At 40.0% G+C, this 19584-nt stretch overlaps 1 protein-coding gene across 4 annotated transcripts in view; it reads right to left on the reverse strand.

Annotated features, from left to right (window-relative positions):
• AFF2 (AF4/FMR2 family member 2) overlaps positions 1-19584 on the reverse strand; it is a 330747-nt gene that overhangs the window by 111268 nt on the left and 199895 nt on the right. For all 4 annotated transcript variants that reach the window (XM_030967963.1, XM_030967964.1, XM_030967965.1 and 1 more), the window contains exons 6-7: positions 17841-17877; positions 17535-17586 (exon numbers count right to left, since the gene is read on the reverse strand). In XM_030967963.1, the coding sequence (XP_030823823.1) occupies positions 17535-17586; positions 17841-17877 (89 nt within the window). The remainder of the gene's footprint in view (positions 1-17534; positions 17587-17840; positions 17878-19584) is intronic.

Genomic DNA, 19584 nt, shown 5'->3' on the forward strand with positions numbered 1-19584 from the left:
TTCATCTGCCTCTTCACACCACATTTGGTGAATCCCTGACTTATGAGAGCTTGATTTCTAAATGTTTATGCAGAAAGAAATGCTTTACACATCCGCTCCTTCTCAGATAGCCTACGGGGATTTCTGGCAATACTTTTTTTTTTTTTTGCCTGCCTTCCAGGTTTTCTCCCTGTGGATACATAAAGACAGAGTGACAGCAGGAGTAGGCTCAACTCGCAGCGAGCAGCATCCGTGCTAATTATTGATATTGACTACATGAGATAAGCTGGACATCTGTCTTTACTTTTAGCAAGTTCTACAAGGATAAACATGACCATGAATGTGGGCTGCCCCACGGACAGTGTACTGGCACTCTTTTATACTCCCAACCCATCGCTGGGCTTCTGTCACTTTTGTTTGAGCTACATTTCAGCCTCAGGTCACAAGAGTTCAAAACACAGTCAATTAATCAAACAGCTTCTATGAACATAACACTGCAGCTCAATAACGGTTTCCTATTCAACATAAGCAAGGAAATGAAAGCAGGAGGTTAATGTGAAGATAGCTAGGTTACATGTGGAGCTTTAAGCAGCAATCCTTGATCAGCCATCGTCAGCCAGTGCACTTTATCAGAGCAGTTATTTTATGTGAGACAAAAGAACAAACCCAGGATGTGTTTATGGCCTGATCCTGCTCTCAATAAAGTCAAGTCAAGCTCTTCTCTTGACTTATGCCTACTAGTTCAGGATCTTTGATCTAGGCAATAAAATTAACACAGCAATAGAAAACAACAAAGAGAGACAGAAAAACTCTCTCTTCGAATGCTCTGTGTTTACACTAAGGAAGACAGAGGATTCAAGGCTGAGGTTAAACAACTGCTCCCAGGAGGAGGGGAACTGGATATGGGACATGGTAGCCCATGGGCTGAAGTGGTGGGGACAGGGTGTTACATCAGTGCAACAGGTCTGCACGTGCTCTATCAGTTGTAGGAGGTGGCCTTCTCAAAGCTGTGATCCCAGCAGGAGGGAGTGGGAGGCCCAAATTCCTCAGTCTTTGCTGCCCAAACATGACCTGTCAAACGGGTGGGAAGCAGCGTGCTTAGTCTGCCAGCCCCCCTTTAGGAGGGCTTTTCTGTCTCAGCTTTAGAAAAGTGCTGGGATTCTGCTCTGTATCGTCCAACTCTTCTAAAAAGGAGCTGAAAAAACCCTTCTAAGCAGTGTGAGAATTCTTTTCGATGCGATAAAAACCGTAAATATGTGTTTCTAACCACTGAAGACAGCAAGCTTTGGAGGGCTTAAATGGAAAAAGCTAGTTTAGATTGAGCCAGTTCTGGGTATTGCCACACATGTCAAATTGCACTTCACTTGACAAATGGTCCCAAAGAAATCTATGGAGCTATTCAGGGGGTACGGTGATGTTTGGTATGAGTAAGGAGATTAGAATCTGGCCCTTGCTTTATTTTCAGAGAGATTTCAAACATGTGTTTGTTCTAATTTTCCCTTCCTTCTAGGATTGCTGGTATTCACTTGGCTCAGCTTAAGAGGCAGAGGGATGTGAAAAACAGCATCAGTAAAAAAAATTACAAACTCTCTAATATATGACCCAAAATAGCTTTTCCCCCTGTAAAATATGTGGCATAAACGAATTCCATAATGATGCTATGTGTTATAAAAGTTTTATTGGCACTCATTTGGGATTACCCACATAACTCACTTGTGAGTTCACTACTCGTGGGTAATGCATTCATCCCAAATGCATGCTAAACACCGGCTTATGTAAAAGTCCTATTAGAGTTTAACAGAGATTAAACTAACAGATTTTTTTACAGAAGCCTCTTATGGTACAGAGGTCCACAGAAATTACAGAAATCTTAGTCTATAACAGGCAATGTTTTCATTAGGTTTATTCTAATCATCCTGTATTAAATTCTGTAAATTCTTAACCAGTGACATGCATATCCTCTCTGCAGTTTTACATTTTTCCTCTCCCTACACACAACTTTGTGTAGTATCACAGACATGAGACTGCACTGAGAGAGATCCCAGGGCCTGTACAAACACAGAGTGCAGCAGTCCTTGCTTTAGCAACTCTGCTCTCTAAACTGAAAGGGCAGGGAACGAATGGGAAAAAAACATTGTTCATATTTACAGACTGAGAACAGAGACATAAGTTCCTAAAGGTCATACAGGAAGTCCCTGTTAAGGCTGGAATGAAAATTAAATTCTCCTAAGCACTAATGCCTTAACAACAAATTCATCTTCCCCCAACATCTGTGTATTTCTTCATCTACCGCATTCCATGCTCATTCCTGCACCATTTGAGTGTCTCTCTCCAGCACAGTGACATCATTAGTATCTGTTTTGGCCTAAAGCATCACAACACCCCCTGCACACCTGGACAAGCCAACTCATGAGCAGCATGGACAAGGTTGTCAGGCAGTCTGTGCATCAGGAAACAACAGTTCAGTTTTGCACAATAACCATTACCAGGCACCTAAACTTGGTAACCTTAGCCTAGGGCAATTTCACAAAAAAAGCTGCAAGAGAAACAGGAACAGAGCTGATGCTGGCTGGGCACAGTTAAGCTGATTTTCCTGTTTTCTTTCCTGCTTTTCCCTGTTTTCATCTTTGAACATCTTGTGACTCATGATGACTCTTGGGAGGCCTTTACAGGCAACATTCAAACCTCCTATGCTGCCAAGCTCAACCTGAAATAGCCCCACCACCCAGAGGAGTTCCTCTGCACACTTCTGTGCCTCCAACCACACATCCTTCTTGGTCAAAATTAGGGAGAATTTCTGTAATTAATCTAAGATTTATTTTTTTTTTCCCCTGAAACAAATGGAAAAGGGGGCAGGAAGACACCCAAAGTACCTAATTGTTTTCTCTAAGTAAATATTTCCTCTCAATATTCAGATGAATGTTCTGTGACAATTTCTGACCAAAAATAAAATGTCAGGCAATGTTTTATGGACAATATTTTCCTATTAATTCACATATGAGAGAACTCTAAAACTTGGTATGAATTAAGGTTAAACATTAAAAGAAGCATCTAATATGCCATTATAGCAAAAGATTGAAATTAAAGAAAATGCCTTGGTAATTTGCTGGGTATATTGAGTATTAATGTGATATGGTTGTTTCCAAGGAAGGTGGTAAGTAAGGAAAAATATCTCTCCTAATTTTTAGAATGATTTCCTACCTAAAGATACACGTATCACTTGATTTTCAATCACTTCATAGCAAGTAACTTTATCTAAAACCTAAAGAACCTACCTGCTATTAACAATCTCAGCAGTGCCTAATAAAAAACCACTTAAGCACAAACTGTACTTAATTTATATGATGAGTAGCTATAAGTTATCAACCCCAGAATCCTATGCAGAAATTAAATATTCAGTTTTTCCTTACTAATTCAAGCAGGATTTTTATCCCTCAATTGTGCAAGCTTGACAGTGGGGGGAAAATGAGTCAAGTCAATCTTGCAGCAAGAAACTGTATCATGGAGGGTGCTGGGAGAAGGAGAGATGCAGAGAAGTCAGAGAGGTAGAAAGTTTACAGACTTTCAGAGCATTCTCAGTTGTCAATACAAGAATAAATATGTCATCTGTTTTCACTGAACCCATTGGCAAAGCTATCAAATTGCTGAAAAAAAAAATTATTTTACTATTTTTAGCCTAGGCAAGCCCATTGCTGAAATGGATTACAGCAGGAGTGGAAAGTGCCTGAATCAACAGATCAGATCTGATGTGCTGGATCAACACTAAGGAAAAGCTGTAGGAAGGACAAACACACACATTCTGCTTGGAATATATTGGAAAAGAAATGTCAGAGCATTGGTCAGTCTGGGAAAAGGGATAGGAGGAAAGAAGGTAATAAAGCAATAATCTCAGGTCCTGCTCTGGAATTACCCAAAATCTGCAGTGTTTTGTAGGGATTTTAAAGAGCATATTTAGAAAATTTCTTAGGAATTAGGAGAGCAGGGTCAATACAGTTAAAGTCTGTCAATAATAACTCTGTAATATGTACAAGGATCTTCCACCCCAGTGCCCAAGGGCTACCCCTGAACTTAGGACTGAACTTTTCAAATTTAGAAAAGAAGGCAGTCATTTGAGAAAATCTTATTATGGAAAAAGGCCTAAAAATAAAGCTGTTTTTTTAACACTTGGGACCGAAGCAACCCCACCTCTTTCCTCCCTGGGACCCTCTGCGAACCAAACTCTGCCAAGAGGAGTAATTAATGAGAGGTTTTTGAGTCTTTAACCCAGCCTGGCTGGGCTGCAGGGCCTGGCTGAGCTGGAGCTGGCCACACACAGAGTGAGCAGGTCACCCAAACAGGGCTGTGGGAGCAGCACCCATGGGTGGCCAGGAAGGAGCAGCACCAGCTCACCTTCACACCTCTGAGGCTGTCAGGCCGTGTCCCCAGCATGTCCTGGTGTGTCAAAAGGGTGTTTTTACCTGGCTGTGCTGCCAGGGCCACCGTGGGGACAGACCAGCCCTGCCCTGGGAAGCTCTAATGCACAGGACACACAGCTCTTCCCATGGCTCTCATCCTCACGGGCACTTTGGGACATCACCCCAACCAGAGGCTCAGCCACAGGCTTCGGGGATGACTTGGCATTTGGCTTTCAGGAGGAGAAGGGAACAAAAATTCATTGCAAGCTCATGTTTTACTGGAGTATTTACACAAAGCATGTGGTCAAAGTTAAAAAGCCCTCCAACTCTCTAATTCAGAACATTGTGGCACTACAGGACACCATTAATGCTGCATTTATACAGATACCCACTGCCTGAGATTGTAGGCACTTGAATGGTGAAAATATCCAAGAGGAAGAATGGGAGTTGTGTGCTATATACCATCAAGAAGCAAAACAGGCAATTTTTTTAAAGAGAACTACCTAAATCATGGATGTTTTTAAGAGGACTATGCAGGCCCTAGAACTTGATCTTGCTCTTTTTTTGCAGATGACATTCCAACAGTCTTTTGTTGTTAAATAGCTCCAGGGTGCTAATCTGCAATGGTATGTTACCAGAAAACAGAAAATGCCCAGGAGCACTTGATAAACACGGCTCTTGAAAAGGACCTTCATGTCCTTCAGATGAATGACTCTGGTAAGTTCACTGAGATGACATTTATGACTAAGGGTACTGGGATCCTGCTCCACTGTTAATTCATCCAGTTTATCCAGCAACACACTCAGCCCACCACAGTTTATACTTGTAGCAGACTCAGCTTTTGGGTGTCACATAAGAAAATACCAACTTGATTTCAAAAATTTCAGATTTAACCACTGATTTCAGTTGGAATAGACCACAAAGAAACAATCTGTCCTCCCTCATAGCAAACAGAGTTTCACTGTTGCTTTATAAACAGCCTTCAGGAGCTCGATCCTAAAGGCTCTTGCCACTGAAGTCCTACCCTGGTCAGGCATGAGATCACTTGCTCACGAGTTTACAACCAGGAGCTGGCAACACAGCACACTTGTGTCTACCATCACCCCTCCTTTTTCCTCAGCAGGAAATTTTATTTTAGCACAATTTGGAGATTTTCGTGACCAAACCCCTGGCACCATCTGGGCTGAAGTGAATGAACTTGGGAACTGCTGCAGTACCCTGAGGGCTGTCCTGGGCAGGCACAGCAAACCCCAGCACACTGTAAATAAAGAAAATGTGCACGTGTTTCTGCAAGGGAAACATGACAGATCTGTGGCAAACCTACTGCACTCTGCTCAGAAACTTTGTGGGGCTTGGTACTCACTGAATAATCTGCACCTGAAAACCTTGAATGCTTAATTCTGCATCCCTGCTTCATTCTGCTTACTTATGCTGTTCAAAACCCAGGGAAATCAACTGTAGTTTGAGTATCCAGATACTAAGTTTAAACATGAGGGTTTTTTCCGGAGTACAAGCTCTGAGGCTGTAAATTATTAATATTAATAATGGGATAAATCTGTTATGTATAAACAATGCAAGCAAACAGTAACAACCATTTAAAATTGTTAATTTGCGAATTTCTTTTCTCTGATTCCCTTTCATAAACAAAATATTTTTTTCATCAGGCAGTATTCATTATATTCATCCTTGGTGTAGTTACAAGGCAAAAAATGTGGATTATTGATGAAATAGATCATAATGACTCTTTCCAAGCCATTATCATTTATCATTTAAATGTGTATTCAATGAGCTTTAATCTGCAAATTTTTCACGTTTGGGAGACATTATGATTTAACAGATTCATTGTGTTTGCTTTATTCTTTTTTTAATACAACGCATGGCACATGTTCTGCAGGCTACACATGAAGTAATTTTACCTACCAGACTAGACTTTAAAAAAACTTACTAGAGAACAGCAGCTGATTATTAAGATCTCCAGTCTCCAGAAACACAACAGTGCAGGAAAACTGTGTCATTATACTAATAAATGAGTCCTGAAAATCTTCATAACCAGGTATACTGGCCTTTCTTCTGAAAAGTCTCAGTCTCCCATTACTTCTAAGGACAGCACCTCAACCAATCACACCTGAGATTTCAACTATATAAATTTTCTCTAATCTCCTAAAAAGGTGCTTTTTCTAGTGACTTAGATTAAGCAAACAAAATCAATGAATGCTCTCTTGCTGGTATTAATCAGTGTGAGTTGTGTACCATATATTACCAGGAATCCAAGCAACATCAGGCCTTGTGTGGGTTTTTTTTTTTAATAACAAGAGTCAATTAAAAATAAGGAGAACAATGGTTAACACTTTGGCTAAAGAAAAGAGCACAGAAAGTTCTGTCCTTTGGAGAAGGAAGGTGATATTGGATTTTTGGGTCAGTGTTTGCATAGCTGCACAAACTGCAAGAAAATCCAGCAATTGGCAATACATGAGCTCTTACCAGGTTTTGGCTACAGCAGATTAATTCCATATCCAGACTGTACATAATTCACTTAACACCCTTTCTCATTCAAGTTTTGAAATTTCCTGAACAAAATCCCTCTGAAAAGGACCTGCACTTTCTCTGAGCACACTCCCCTTGTCACCAGGAGCACTGCTATTTGCTTTCAAAGACATGATGGCTAAATACAGACAAGCTCATCCACCCACAGCCCTGTTCAGACAAGCTCATCCCCAGTTCACAGCCCTGGCTGTGCTCTCCTGCTCTCTCCTGACATCATCCCTGGCTGCTGAGGGGTGGGAGGGCTCCCAGCCAGGCAGGATGCCAGGCAGGGCTCAGAGCTGCTCCTGGGGCACAGCTTCCCTCATGCCTTTCCTACTTACAGCAGGCTGCTCTGAGCTGGTTCAGGGCTCTGACAGGGAGGGCAGTGATGTGCACATGACTGACACATGTGCCAGGATCAGTTAGGAACAGTGGCCTCCAAAACATCTGTGAGACACTGTGCTCCTCCTGGGGATGCCCTGCTGCCCTGGAGCAGCTGAGAGCTCACCAAGGCACCACTGGGCTCCAGAGTGAGGAGCTCTGCCTGCCCCAGGAGGGGAGCTCTGACCACCCTCAGGCCATGCCTGCAGGCAGCTGAAAGGAATGACAGTGCTGCAGGCTTTTCTCCTCACCCCTCACAATTCTGTAATTCCACAAAAAGCCATGGCAGGACTGCTGCACTCTGCCCACCTGAGGTGCACCGGGCACCTTCATTCTGCCCTCAAGCATGGTTTGCCCCATGCTCACATATTAATGAATTATTCATAGACTTTCAGAGGACAGCTGATTTTTCTGTGAAACACAAGTATGTTCAAGTATTAAAAGATATGTATCTCAAAATAAAAAAGAAATAATCTATTGGGCTTAACAGAAAATAATCTCACATAAAAGGAAGTATTTTTTAACAGCACACATCTACTTTATGGTACTGGTCTCAACTTTATGCTTATGAGTTAAGGAAACAGCCCCTTGGTGGATTACTTTTCATAGTTTGCTCAGTAATGTGTTTACAAAGCCATTGTTGCAACTAGATGCTAATATATTTTGATATACAGTCTGCACTACCACAGTACATCTTCAGAGGTTTCATGCTTATTTCAAAAACCGATTTAAATGGTTCTTTACCTGCCCTCCCAGTAAAACACAAGTTTATTGCCAGATACTCCAGGGCTCCATAGTCCAGTCTGACAGTAATTAAGGCAAAATTAGTGGTGTTTTGCAGGAAATGATAACTGTGGCAAGTGTAGAGCTGGATGGGCCAAATTCATCTCTGACAGCAAGTCCTCTGAAGTAACTAACTTACTCTAGGAATTAATTCGACACTTCAAATTTCAAATAATGGCCTCTATTTTTAACTGTCTGAAGCACATAACTCAGGGCCTGAGAAATGTTAAGTGGCTTTTATTTTCCTTTGTTAGAAAACGGTGCATCTACTCACCTGCTTTTTACTGTGTATCAAGTCTCTACTCCAGAAATGGGAGTTTTGTTAAGACAATATTGCATTATTTGTTAAGATAATATAATGCATTATTTCAATGCAACCTGCTTATCTTCCTTGATAATGGACACTACTAGTGATAAACATTTCTCTAAACCATGCAATGAACAATACAAACACCATTAAGCAAAATTTTGTGTTTGTAAACATCTGCAACATTTCCTCTGATCCTATAATTCTAAACTACACCAATACATAACAAATCCAGTACTTGGGCAGTACAGTCTTAAAAAAAACCAAAGGTAGTATTTTTCCATGCCTTCTGCTTGAATTTAGACTCCAAACATGGCCTTGGATTTGGACACTAAGCTTTGGCAAAATAATCTCTTCCACAGTTTTAGCCATAGCTGTTAAATTTGCACCTAGTTCTATATGGTACTAGTCTGATTCCACAGCAGTTATCAAACTCTACAGAACAGCTAATCCAATTCAACTCCATTTGTCCATTAAGAAACATCCTTTTTCTGATATGTAAACCCTACATTTTTTGGGTTTTTTTTTTGTTTTGTTTTTGTTTTTTTGGTTTTTTCTTTTTTTTTGGTTTTGTTTTTGGTTTTGTTTTTTTTCCCCAAGAAGCCAGCAATCCCCACCAGGACTCTAGAAAGATGTGCCTAGCTGCTGCCAGGATGCAGCATTCCCCTGTGTGATGGGGGCTTGTTCTGCTCCTTTGTGACCTTGGGAAGGTGAGCAGGGCCCTCAGAGCATCCTCAGGACCCTGGGGAGAGTGAGGAAAGCACAGGTTTACAGGAGATTGTGCTGCAAACTGATCCGCAAGATTGTTTGATTTTGGGATGAGGGGTATTCCCAGATAAAGGGAAAAAGAGCAGGAAATCATTTAGGTGACCCTCAGCACCTTCTCCCTTCAGGCTACTGCTGCATTCTGCTCTCCATGGGGAAAAAACAACTTAACCTCCCTTACCAGTGAAGGACTTGCACTATTATCTCCCTCTGACTGTTGCATTGATTAGATTGGAAAATGAGTAACTTTTATCACACTTGATCTGAAATAGCACTATCTAGCTTATGTTTATCCCTTTCCATCTACAGAACAGATAATTGCATGGATCCTTGGAGTCAGAGGAGACACTGTGATGTCTCTTTTGATCCCTTGTGTCAGGTTAAAGGAGAAGGAAATGGAAAGTTAACCTGTGATTTAACACTGGCCACTGTCTGGCCCCTGCTGCCAGTCTGGTCTGGGGGGTTCAGACCTTTGCAAGTGCACGTCTGGCTCCCTTCCCACCACGCAGGTTCTCTTGCTGCCACCTCAAATGTCACAGTCTGCTGGATTCAGCAGTGTGAGCTCTGAATTGCAATAGATTTTTGCCTAAAAAAATCAAGTCACAATTTTTTGGGGGTTTTGCTTGTTTGTTTGGTTTTTGCCTTTCATTTCTCTCTTCCTTTTTTTTTTTCTTTTTGGTATAGGGAAAGGCAGATTATTTCAATTAAGAGCCTGTCTCTGACATTTGTAAGCAACCTTTCTTCAGTTCAGTGCAGCAGTTGCAGTTTTAAGTTTCTCCCTGCTTCTGCCAGGATCTAATTTTCAAGGCCCGTTGCCATGGCAGCAAGTTGGAATTTTAATCCAGTACTAAAGGTCAAGACAGGTCACCAGTTTCAGTTCCTCTTCAATCTCCCCATAAGGAGCCACAAAAAGAAGCTGAGATAAAGGTCTGACCTAACAAAAAATTCCAGTCTAGCACACAGCCAGACTTGAAGCTCTATGATTTGTACGGGCTCCCGAATTTGTCTGGAACTACTGAAATTCATGCTAAATCAAATATGGGCAGCACCGATTCACATTCCTCTCTCTGCAAAAAAAATCATATCTATGTCCTTAAAACACAGTTGTGTGCATTTAAGTAAGCAGGGACACCCAAAAAGCAAATACTTAGTCGAGTCTAACAGGTAAATAGCTGTGAAAGCAATCCCCTCATTACTGCAGGCATTTACTGCTTCTGCAGGCTCAGATGAGCCTGACAGCTGCACTTACATCTTTCCTGACGATATGAGGTAGATGAATCAACATCTTTCTTTCAAAACCTGTAAGGATCTTTTTGTGAAGCATTTTGAATAAATAAGACATTCCAGTAAGGGACAATTTTGTTAAAGCCAAATCACTTCCTCCTGTGTTTCCATGAGATGGATATTAATTAAACAATTGCTTTGTACCTACTGAAGTAAGGCTATAAACATCTCCCTCCTCTTCCTGGGCTACATTTCCTTGGAAAGCTGCATTTGCAGCATTAGGAAAGTCTCAAAACGAATTTTCTGAGATGTATGGACACAAGTGAGCGAAGCAGCTCTTCCTCTGGGAATTTAAAGCAATAATTAGCCCAGTAGTGGGGAATATTTTCCTTTTTTATCGTTTGGGAGGATGTATTTGTAAGGTACAACTATTCTGAACCAAGGGCTATCCAAGACAGAGCATAATGCAGTGAGCGTGGCCTTGCCCCATGGGGTGTTGTGAGAACTTCACTTCATAAAAAATAAGCCTTCTGGCCAGAAAATTGATAGGCTTTGGAGTCCTGCTGAGCCCTCTGCCCAAAGGATAATGGCAGCAATAGAAGTTCCTCTGGACAGAGACTGTGAAGCTGAGAAAAATGTGGCGGATTATTGGGGTTGTCAGAGGGATTCAGAGGAAAGATGCAAAGGATTAAGTTGGTGTATTAGGAAAAGTGGCTGTTAGTCTTACCTAGGGTATTTAGGACACAAATTGGGAGTTTCAAGACCACTCTGGTATTATGAATGCCAAGCTTCCTGGCAAAATCCATTCTTCTCTCAAACTTACCACCCATTTCTGATTATGACTATTCTGCAGCCTGGTTCAGATGAATCTGGGTGACAATTTTCTCTGTCTGAGGCTACTCAAGTCTAAGCCATGACAGGAAGAATGAAAGGGACTGGAGCAAAGGGCATCAGGAAGAAAAAATCCAGAGAGAAAAACGGCTTGGCTCTGGACCAGAAATTTACTGACAGGTCAGAGTTAAGACAAAGGGAACATGGTGAGGTCCAAATTATGGGAGCCAGAAAGCCAAGCAAGAAGTTCATTTTTATGTCTTTTATCAGCAAGTGTGGGTCACAAAACAAATGGGTGGGAGAGGGACTGAGTGTGGTGGCTTCCTCTGCTCTACCCTGATTTAAATGTTCAGATTTACTGAGTGCATTTGTTTTTCAAAATGAATGTTTGAAGTTGCACTGAAGTTCGGAAGTGACTCCATCCCACAGAAATGTACATTGGGAGGTCAGTTTGAGACTGGCCTTAAGCCATAAAGGCACAACATATGCTGCTGCCTGTGAAAAAGCTCTTTAAAGACAGGGAAACCTGTGGAAGATTTGCAGTCTAACCACTTTCCAAAATGGGAAGTGATATGTAGCAGACAGGGAAATACATCAGGAATCCAAACATGTTACTGTGTGTAGTTTACCTCTCTCTATTAATGCTGACATTTCAGTGGTCGCAGTTCAGTGACTGCATGCACTTGGCACTGACACAGGAGTGCATCCTGCTTCAGAACAAAGTATTTCAATTGCTACTCGTTAGTTAGGGCAAATAAATGTTGAATTTTTAATGGGGGGTTATACAGTATCAGAAGAAATTCAAATGGTTCAGTGCCCACTTGAGTCACAATCAGCAATGCTAGCAAGAATGCAGTTGGTTAGCTTGTTTCAGGCAGCCTTAAAGGCAGTAAGCCTCTGATAGGCAAGAAAAATTATTAAAAATTGATCAGCAAAATATCACAGAATTAATTTCGTTCTGTTCCCACAATTTTTTAAACTGATTTATAAACATGTCAGGAGAAAGAGATCATGGAAAAGAATGTATTAGGAAATAACTTTATTTTGACAGGGAGGTTAAACTGTATGTAAGCCAGCTGAATAATGAAAACAAATTAAAAGCCTAATTTAGAAATTATTTTGAATTATGGGCTTATCTTCAAAGATGAAGGGCTTTTAATTATGACACTGGATTTTCACGTATTTCACATCAGCTGAAAGATTTTGCAAGTTTGCTTCTATAGGCAACTGTCCATAGGAAACACTTGTATATTTCATTCCAAATTACTTCATACTTTGCTGAAAAGGCAATGCCTGCAGCAGTGAGGAACAAAGCAACAGTCTGGACTGATTATCATTGCTTCAAACCCAAGAATTTACAAGGCAAAAAGGATTCAAAGAAAACTTCTAGCTTACAAAACAAAACAGTAAATATGAAAGATGAGTGACACTTCTCAAAAGAGACCCTTCTATTTTCATCTGCTATTTGTCCTTTTAATATAGTACACTGGAGCTCTCTAAAGATTAATGGAGTTCCAATTACATGCCACTGTTGTTTCACTTATCATAATTTGTACATGGCAGTGAGAGGCCCTGGTAGTCATGACTTTCCCAGTTTACCCAGAGGGAATATCTTTGGAACTTCCCACTTCTAACAAACAGGCAGCACTCAGTGCAATGATTCAGGCTGGCCACGTGAAGGTAGGCTGTGACAAAAAGCTGGCTGTCACCACTGAGGGCTCACCTGGTGCTCTCATGCTTTGTTATGGTCAGCTAAAAACTGTAATTAGAAATAGGAACATTTCAGCTTCTCCTGTGTGTTACACCTGGGCTGCATTGTGACTGCAGCACTGATAGAGAGTTGATACATAAATAGAAACCTGCTTCCTATGCCAGTTGGAGATGAATTTTACATTTTTGGTTCCTGGTACATTTTTGGAAATTATGCATGAAGATGGAATGAATCCCTTTTTCTGCTGTTGTTGTTTTTTTTAACTGATTTCTTTCCAGGTTAAGAATTCATCAGTGCTTCTTGATTTGAATGTTCTGAATAGTTCTGAATAACAACATTACTTGTTGTTGCAATATCTAATACTTGGTGTAAAATCCTCTTGATGTCTGATTACTCTCCATAAGGACCTCATGCTGATTCATTTCAAACCGTGAATTACCTTTAATTCATAGCTTGCACATGCTGCCAAATTTTGTTTTCTATGTTCCCAGGTGGCTGTCCCTGACACAGAGGAGATCTTCCAAAAAGCCATTAGATACTTATGAAAAGTATTTAGATGTTGAGAAGCACATTTCCATTTTCAAACACGCTTCCATCAAGTATTATGATAATATTTGGGATTAGGAAAGTACTGGTATTTATGTGAATTTTTTTGGAACTGTGAAATGAAATCCTGGCCCAACTGAAAGCTGTGCTGAACACACTTAGGAAAATCCTTGCTGAAATATCACAAAAAGATTTTCAGCTGCTTGCTTTAGTTTTAAGCTCCCTGTATTTTGCTGCTCACTACTCCACACACAGGTTGTGTACCATTAAGTATGATGGATAACAAAAACTCCATAAAGATAAAACAAGTTGGTTTAGTCTGATCTATAAAAATGTGCTGCTCTAAGTTTTTAATGGTTTCCGGCAGTTCACTGAGCCCATGAGAAGGGCCTTTTAATACTGTATTAATACAGTAAGTATAGGAAGTAATTTTATGACAGGGGAAGAATACCATTATGATTACATTCTTCTTTTTAGCTAGGCTTTTATGGAAACTACCCAAGACTACTCTGCAGTATGATTTCAAAACACAGGATGTGCTTGATTAAAAAGGTTCTGGGTAGATTCCAACTGGACAAAGGCCAAATGCTAACAACCAAAACAGAACAAAAGGACTGGATGTTTGAGGATGACATACTTGCAATGGCAATTATATAACAGAAACCCAAGTCATGAGCTGAGTCCGTCCCCTCAAATTCATGGAGGCTGACAGAAAATCCTTTGCAGTGCAATTGGTTGCACCTTATCTGTTCCTGCTTACTCTGCTTCATAATAAACTAATCAGAGCAGACTGGCTGAAAACTGACCGCACAATGCCCAGCAGAGATTTACAGTGAATTTGAAATTACAAAAAGGGAAACCAAGTGCTGCAGTTTTACATAGCCTGATTTCAGCTGTAAAAATTCACCACAGTACACAGAGATGCATGCACATCAGTTTTCAAAATTTCATTCTCAAGATTTTTGAGTGTAACTTAGGAGCTGAGTTTAGTTATAAGTCCATGTTCTCATGGGCATAGGTGTAGAATTTAGAAAAAATCCTGACTATTCTAGCTTCTATTTTACCCACTGCACTGGGGATTTGGTTTATTCAGTATGTGGATGTAACAAACATTATAAAAAGGATGAAATTTGTATTTCAGAAAGCTCTACTTGGACAAGAAGCCATGCATCTTGCATCCCTCTACAATAGCAACAGATTGGTAAATTAATCCACCTTGCAGGATGTCATCTTCACTTTTCCCCCAGAAGCGTGCACTTGAGAAGTTATCTTGCAAAAATCATAAATCCCTTTGGTCTGATCTTCTATGACCCCAATGTCCCTACACCTGAACCCTGCAATGACACACAGACAGCTTGGCTGCTGGAGCAGGATGCAGCATCATGCAGGTAAAGTATCTCTGTGCTGCATTCACCCCATGGCATAACTCAGCAATATGGTGAAGGCAAGCACATTATTACCAACTCCTTTGGATCTCTAACAAAGCCAGTGGAATCTACAGGACTGTCACTAGGACCAATGTAAATGGAAAAGATAATTTAAGTTTCACTTAAATTGCACATGAACTTTAAAAAGTTGGATAACAGCTAGAAACATAACCAGGTTAAAGGGACTCTAACAAAGCATACGGATGAACAGAGTCAAATTCAGCCAGATTTGATCAAACTGAAATATGGATGACAGATCCTATTGACAAAATATGTAATTGGTGGGGGATAGAGTTTTGAAGTCAGTAACACCATAGTGTGTGGCTGAGAGCATAGCAACAGATATTACTGGGGATAAGCTGGACTGTCATTTCACTCATACACTGCAATATCCCCAAAACCCACCAGTGTTAGAGAGACTAAATCCTCCTTTATACAACTGCAATCTGATAAACACTCTATCATTAAAATACACAATGACTGCAGGAGCTGCCTACCTCTCAGGGTTTGTTTGGACTGCACTATCCAGCTCTCCTTGATACCATTACATCTTTCTGTCCCACTCCTGCTTTAATTTCATTATGTGCTCAAGTACTGCAATTCCCCATGAAGGTGCTGGTAACTGCACACACAGATCTAAAGAAACACATTGGCCTCGTAATTCCAAGCCTCACAGTGGACTGCCTTCTAACCTCCCAAAGCCCTGTGGAAATTCTTAGAAGCTGCCTTAACAATTTTTCTGCAGTAAAAGAGAAAAAGTGATAGTAATGGGTTAGCTGATCTTCATTTGGAAGCTAAAAATAAAAGTAGCTTTATTGCAGCTCTGATCTCTCATGTGTAAAATCTATCACCTACCGTAAGAAGGCAGTTCATTGCAGCAGAAATCTGATTGATAGTACTGGAACTTTAGATCAAGCAGCAGAACAGAGAACAACTGGTTCATAAAATGTACTCAGTGTCTTCGGGTTTTATATCAGGCTTCCTATAGAGAGCTTTGGTCCCATTAAATGCACTATATACCACTGAGCTCTGAAGCACTGTTCTTTTGAAATTCGGCTTATAACTATAAACCATGATTGACAAGTCTATTACTGTTGGTTACAAACTATTGAAATATTGTATTTTATGGTACACTCACTCAAATATTTTTCACAGTGGAATCCAAATACATTTGCTTTTAGAGAAAAATAATTTTAAGATGCAATAATATTTTTTCCTTTTTTTTTTATTATGGAGTGTGCTTGATGCTAGATTTGGATCCCTTTGATGTTCTGAAACATGAATGCACCCATCCTGTTACCAAGAACTGTGTGTATGGTTGGCTAGAGTCTTCACAAAAAAACAAGTCATTACTGGAAGCCAAACAGCAAAGGGCAAAAATTAATTTGTCACTAAGTTTAAGAAATAAATGCTATTCATGCAAATTAATCTAAATATCATTAGCATTCCTATCCAATTCTCATTTAATCTGAAAAAAACGATTTAATTTTAAAATTTGATCATTTGCTCAGCCACGATTTTGTAAACGTTTACTCAACCAACTGTATTTGAATGGGCACTTCCATGACTTGAGTTTATGAGAGAAGAACTGGACCTTCTGAGCCTGCTGAGTACATCAATGGATTCAGCACCCACATCTACAATAATCCTGTACCCCCACACAGTCACAGACACATCACTGAACTCCAAGAAGACCTTTTGTGTACACAAATTTGCACTAAAAATCAGTATATTTAAATTCATTTTTAAAACTTGCCTAGATATCTCCACATTGATTTTTCTTCCTCTATAGGGATTTTTAAAATTGTGTCTTTAGTAGATGAAGGGCAACCACTAGAATAATTCTGAAGTAATTTTAAATGAACATATTGTATTTACACAACTGTCAGTTAAGCTAGTGCGGTTCTGCATTCAGTACTTTAGAACACTTAACACTAAAAAACCCAGCAGCTCTGAACTGAAATCAGACCCATACATTTTCATAAATATAAAACAATAGCCTACTGTTCAAAGTTGCTATTTAGCTCCTGTTTGCAAATTAGAGAACCTGGGATAAAAGTAAAAAACCAATTCATTCTCCACTCTGCTACACTACTGCAGCCTTACACCAGAGAAGCACCAAAGAAAAATGGTTTAACACAATGGAGAATTAGCTCTTTCACAATTTTCAACTGTCACATTTATAGATCATCTGTGATTTTCAGCTGTTTCAAAGTGTATGAAACTCAAGACCAGCTTTTCAACACCAGCAAGCAGAATCATTCTGTATGATGTGTTTTACTCTCACTGTATGAATGTAAAAATTCCTGCATCATCTGTTCACTGGGTTGCATTTTCTATTGTAAGAGGCTTAGTATCTGATGAGAGAAGCATAAAAGTGATTTAATTTTGGCAAGCTGTAGAACTAAAATCAGCATTATTTCTGCTTAATAAACTCATCTTTCACACATACCTCTGTTAGCTAATGCTTAAAAAGAAGAAACAGTAATAAGCACTGGAAACATAAAACTGGTTTATGGCTAATTTTTAAGGACTACAGAGAACACCTGAACACCAGGACAAGATTATGAGCAGAGCTAGGTTTTAGTTACCTTTGGAGAAATAAGCCCATGCTTTATGATAAATTTAAAATGAGATTTAAAGCTGGAAATAATAATACTTACGACTTTTGTGGCACTGACTTAGTTGCAACTTTCCCTGCTGGATCACTCCACTCTGCAAACAAAGGAAACACATTTTCAAATGTCAAAAGATTACTGTAGAATTAAAATGCACCCAAAGCTGTCAGCCCATCTAATTATACTTGGTTTCACAACATGCCACAATGCATAACATGTAATAAAAAATGGAACTGATCTGCTTTAGCACCACAGAAATTAATTTTTTAGCCTTTGTTTTAATGATGTTAAGCAGACAAAAAAAAAATATACCCAACCCTGAGTGTTAGGACTAGGATGATAAAGACCTACTTTGTACATTGTATCCTGAGGTCAGATGTTGGGAGTCCTACAAAGAAGAACACACAAAATGTCAGCATTAGTTAAATAAGATGAAGAAGGTAAGATATATCTTGGCTTGCTAGATTAAGGGCACTGGCACCATACCAACAGGGAAGGAGATGGCACAGGGAGGGGATCACAGCATTGTTAAGGCAGCACCAGTGACATTAGTTTAAAAAAAGCATTAACTGTGGAGACAGAGCACCACTGAGGGACCCTTCAGAGCTCAGGCAGGAGCATGTCCTCAGCTGCTATAAATCTACACCCCCCTTTATGGAGACAACACACAGATTTACACCCACAGCAGCCCCAGCCTTCCCCAGGCTTGGCCATGGATGTGCGCAGGAGCCATGCAGGATGTACAATTTAGAACACAGCATGATTGCAGCTATACATTAAATTCAGTGCCATTGCCTTTCTGTTGCTTGATCCCACTGCCTGGAACTACAGGAACCTTTTATTGGTAGTCACTGCTTTTATTTGGACTGTGACACACGGGATTTGATAAAGACACGGAAGTAGATCTTCACCTGATGGAAATTGGTCCAAATCCAATGAAATCAATGGAAGTACAACAACTTAAAACCAGCAAAGAGTCTGGCTTACAACACTGAGCATGCTAATGCCAGGATTCTTTTTGGTTCACAATTACTAAGCTGTTTCTTTAATGTCACTGTGTTTTCTGGCTTAGTTTTTCTCTAGGCTCTGTAGTCCACAGTGATTGTCATCAGCTTTCCTTCCAAGCTGAGTTTGATCAGTTGAAATTAAGGTGTTATTTACAACCTCATCCTACAGCCAGGCACTACTTTGCTGGAAGTGTTAGTTCTGTAGGATGTTAAAGTCATTAAAGCCCTCACTGCACTTCCTCTTAGGGCATTATTAGTTCCCAATATTATATTGTGCTGTCAGTCAGTCCCTTGTGAAGTAAATAATGCCCTAAGAGTAAACATGGCACTTTAAATTTGAATGTCAAAGGGATAAGTTGTTTTGATAAGCTCCACCTCTTTTATCACACTTCCTAAATGTATGTTTCTCAAGAGAATACCTTTATTTTAATAGCTAAATTGAAAACTTCTAACAGTGCCTGTCTCTGGTTTATATGGCTGCACAACCTAGCCATATTATGTCCTAGATGCATAATTTGGCAAGCCATAATTGATTTAAAGTGATGTTCTGAAGAGACACTTCTCTTGTATTTTTTAAAGTAAGACTTGCAAACATGAAAACATTTATATACTTGCCTATTTCCTGCAATGCCAGCTCAAAAAAAAAAATAATTTATATTTTGTATTGAAGTGATATGGTCCAGAATTTTAGGATCAACATTTAATGTGCCCAGAAATTAACTTTGATGTGGATCTTAAAAGTTCAAAGCCAAATTGATAGAAACAGAAAAGCAAACCCAAAATTTTAGCTTCTCTGAACCTCTGCTTATACTGCTACCAATGGAGATAGTGTCAGTTGAACCCTTTAAGGTGAACTGTGTCAATACAGGTTTTTACCTGCTGGAAGCTGGGTTTTTGTGTGGATTTAACAATTCAGTGTGGATTACATGAACCAGAGGCACTCTCTAGGCAGCTGTGCCTAGACTCTGTGCCTCCCTCTGGGGTGTGACACAGACAGATGCCACCATGCTCTTCACATGGTGACCTTTTCGGTCACCATAACTTGACTATGCAGCCAAAACCTCACCATGCAATCAATCAGTAAGTGG

Source organism: Camarhynchus parvulus, chromosome 4A (assembly GCF_901933205.1).
Source record: "Camarhynchus parvulus chromosome 4A, STF_HiC, whole genome shotgun sequence".
Classification (NCBI taxonomy): domain Eukaryota; kingdom Metazoa; phylum Chordata; class Aves; order Passeriformes; family Thraupidae; genus Camarhynchus; species Camarhynchus parvulus.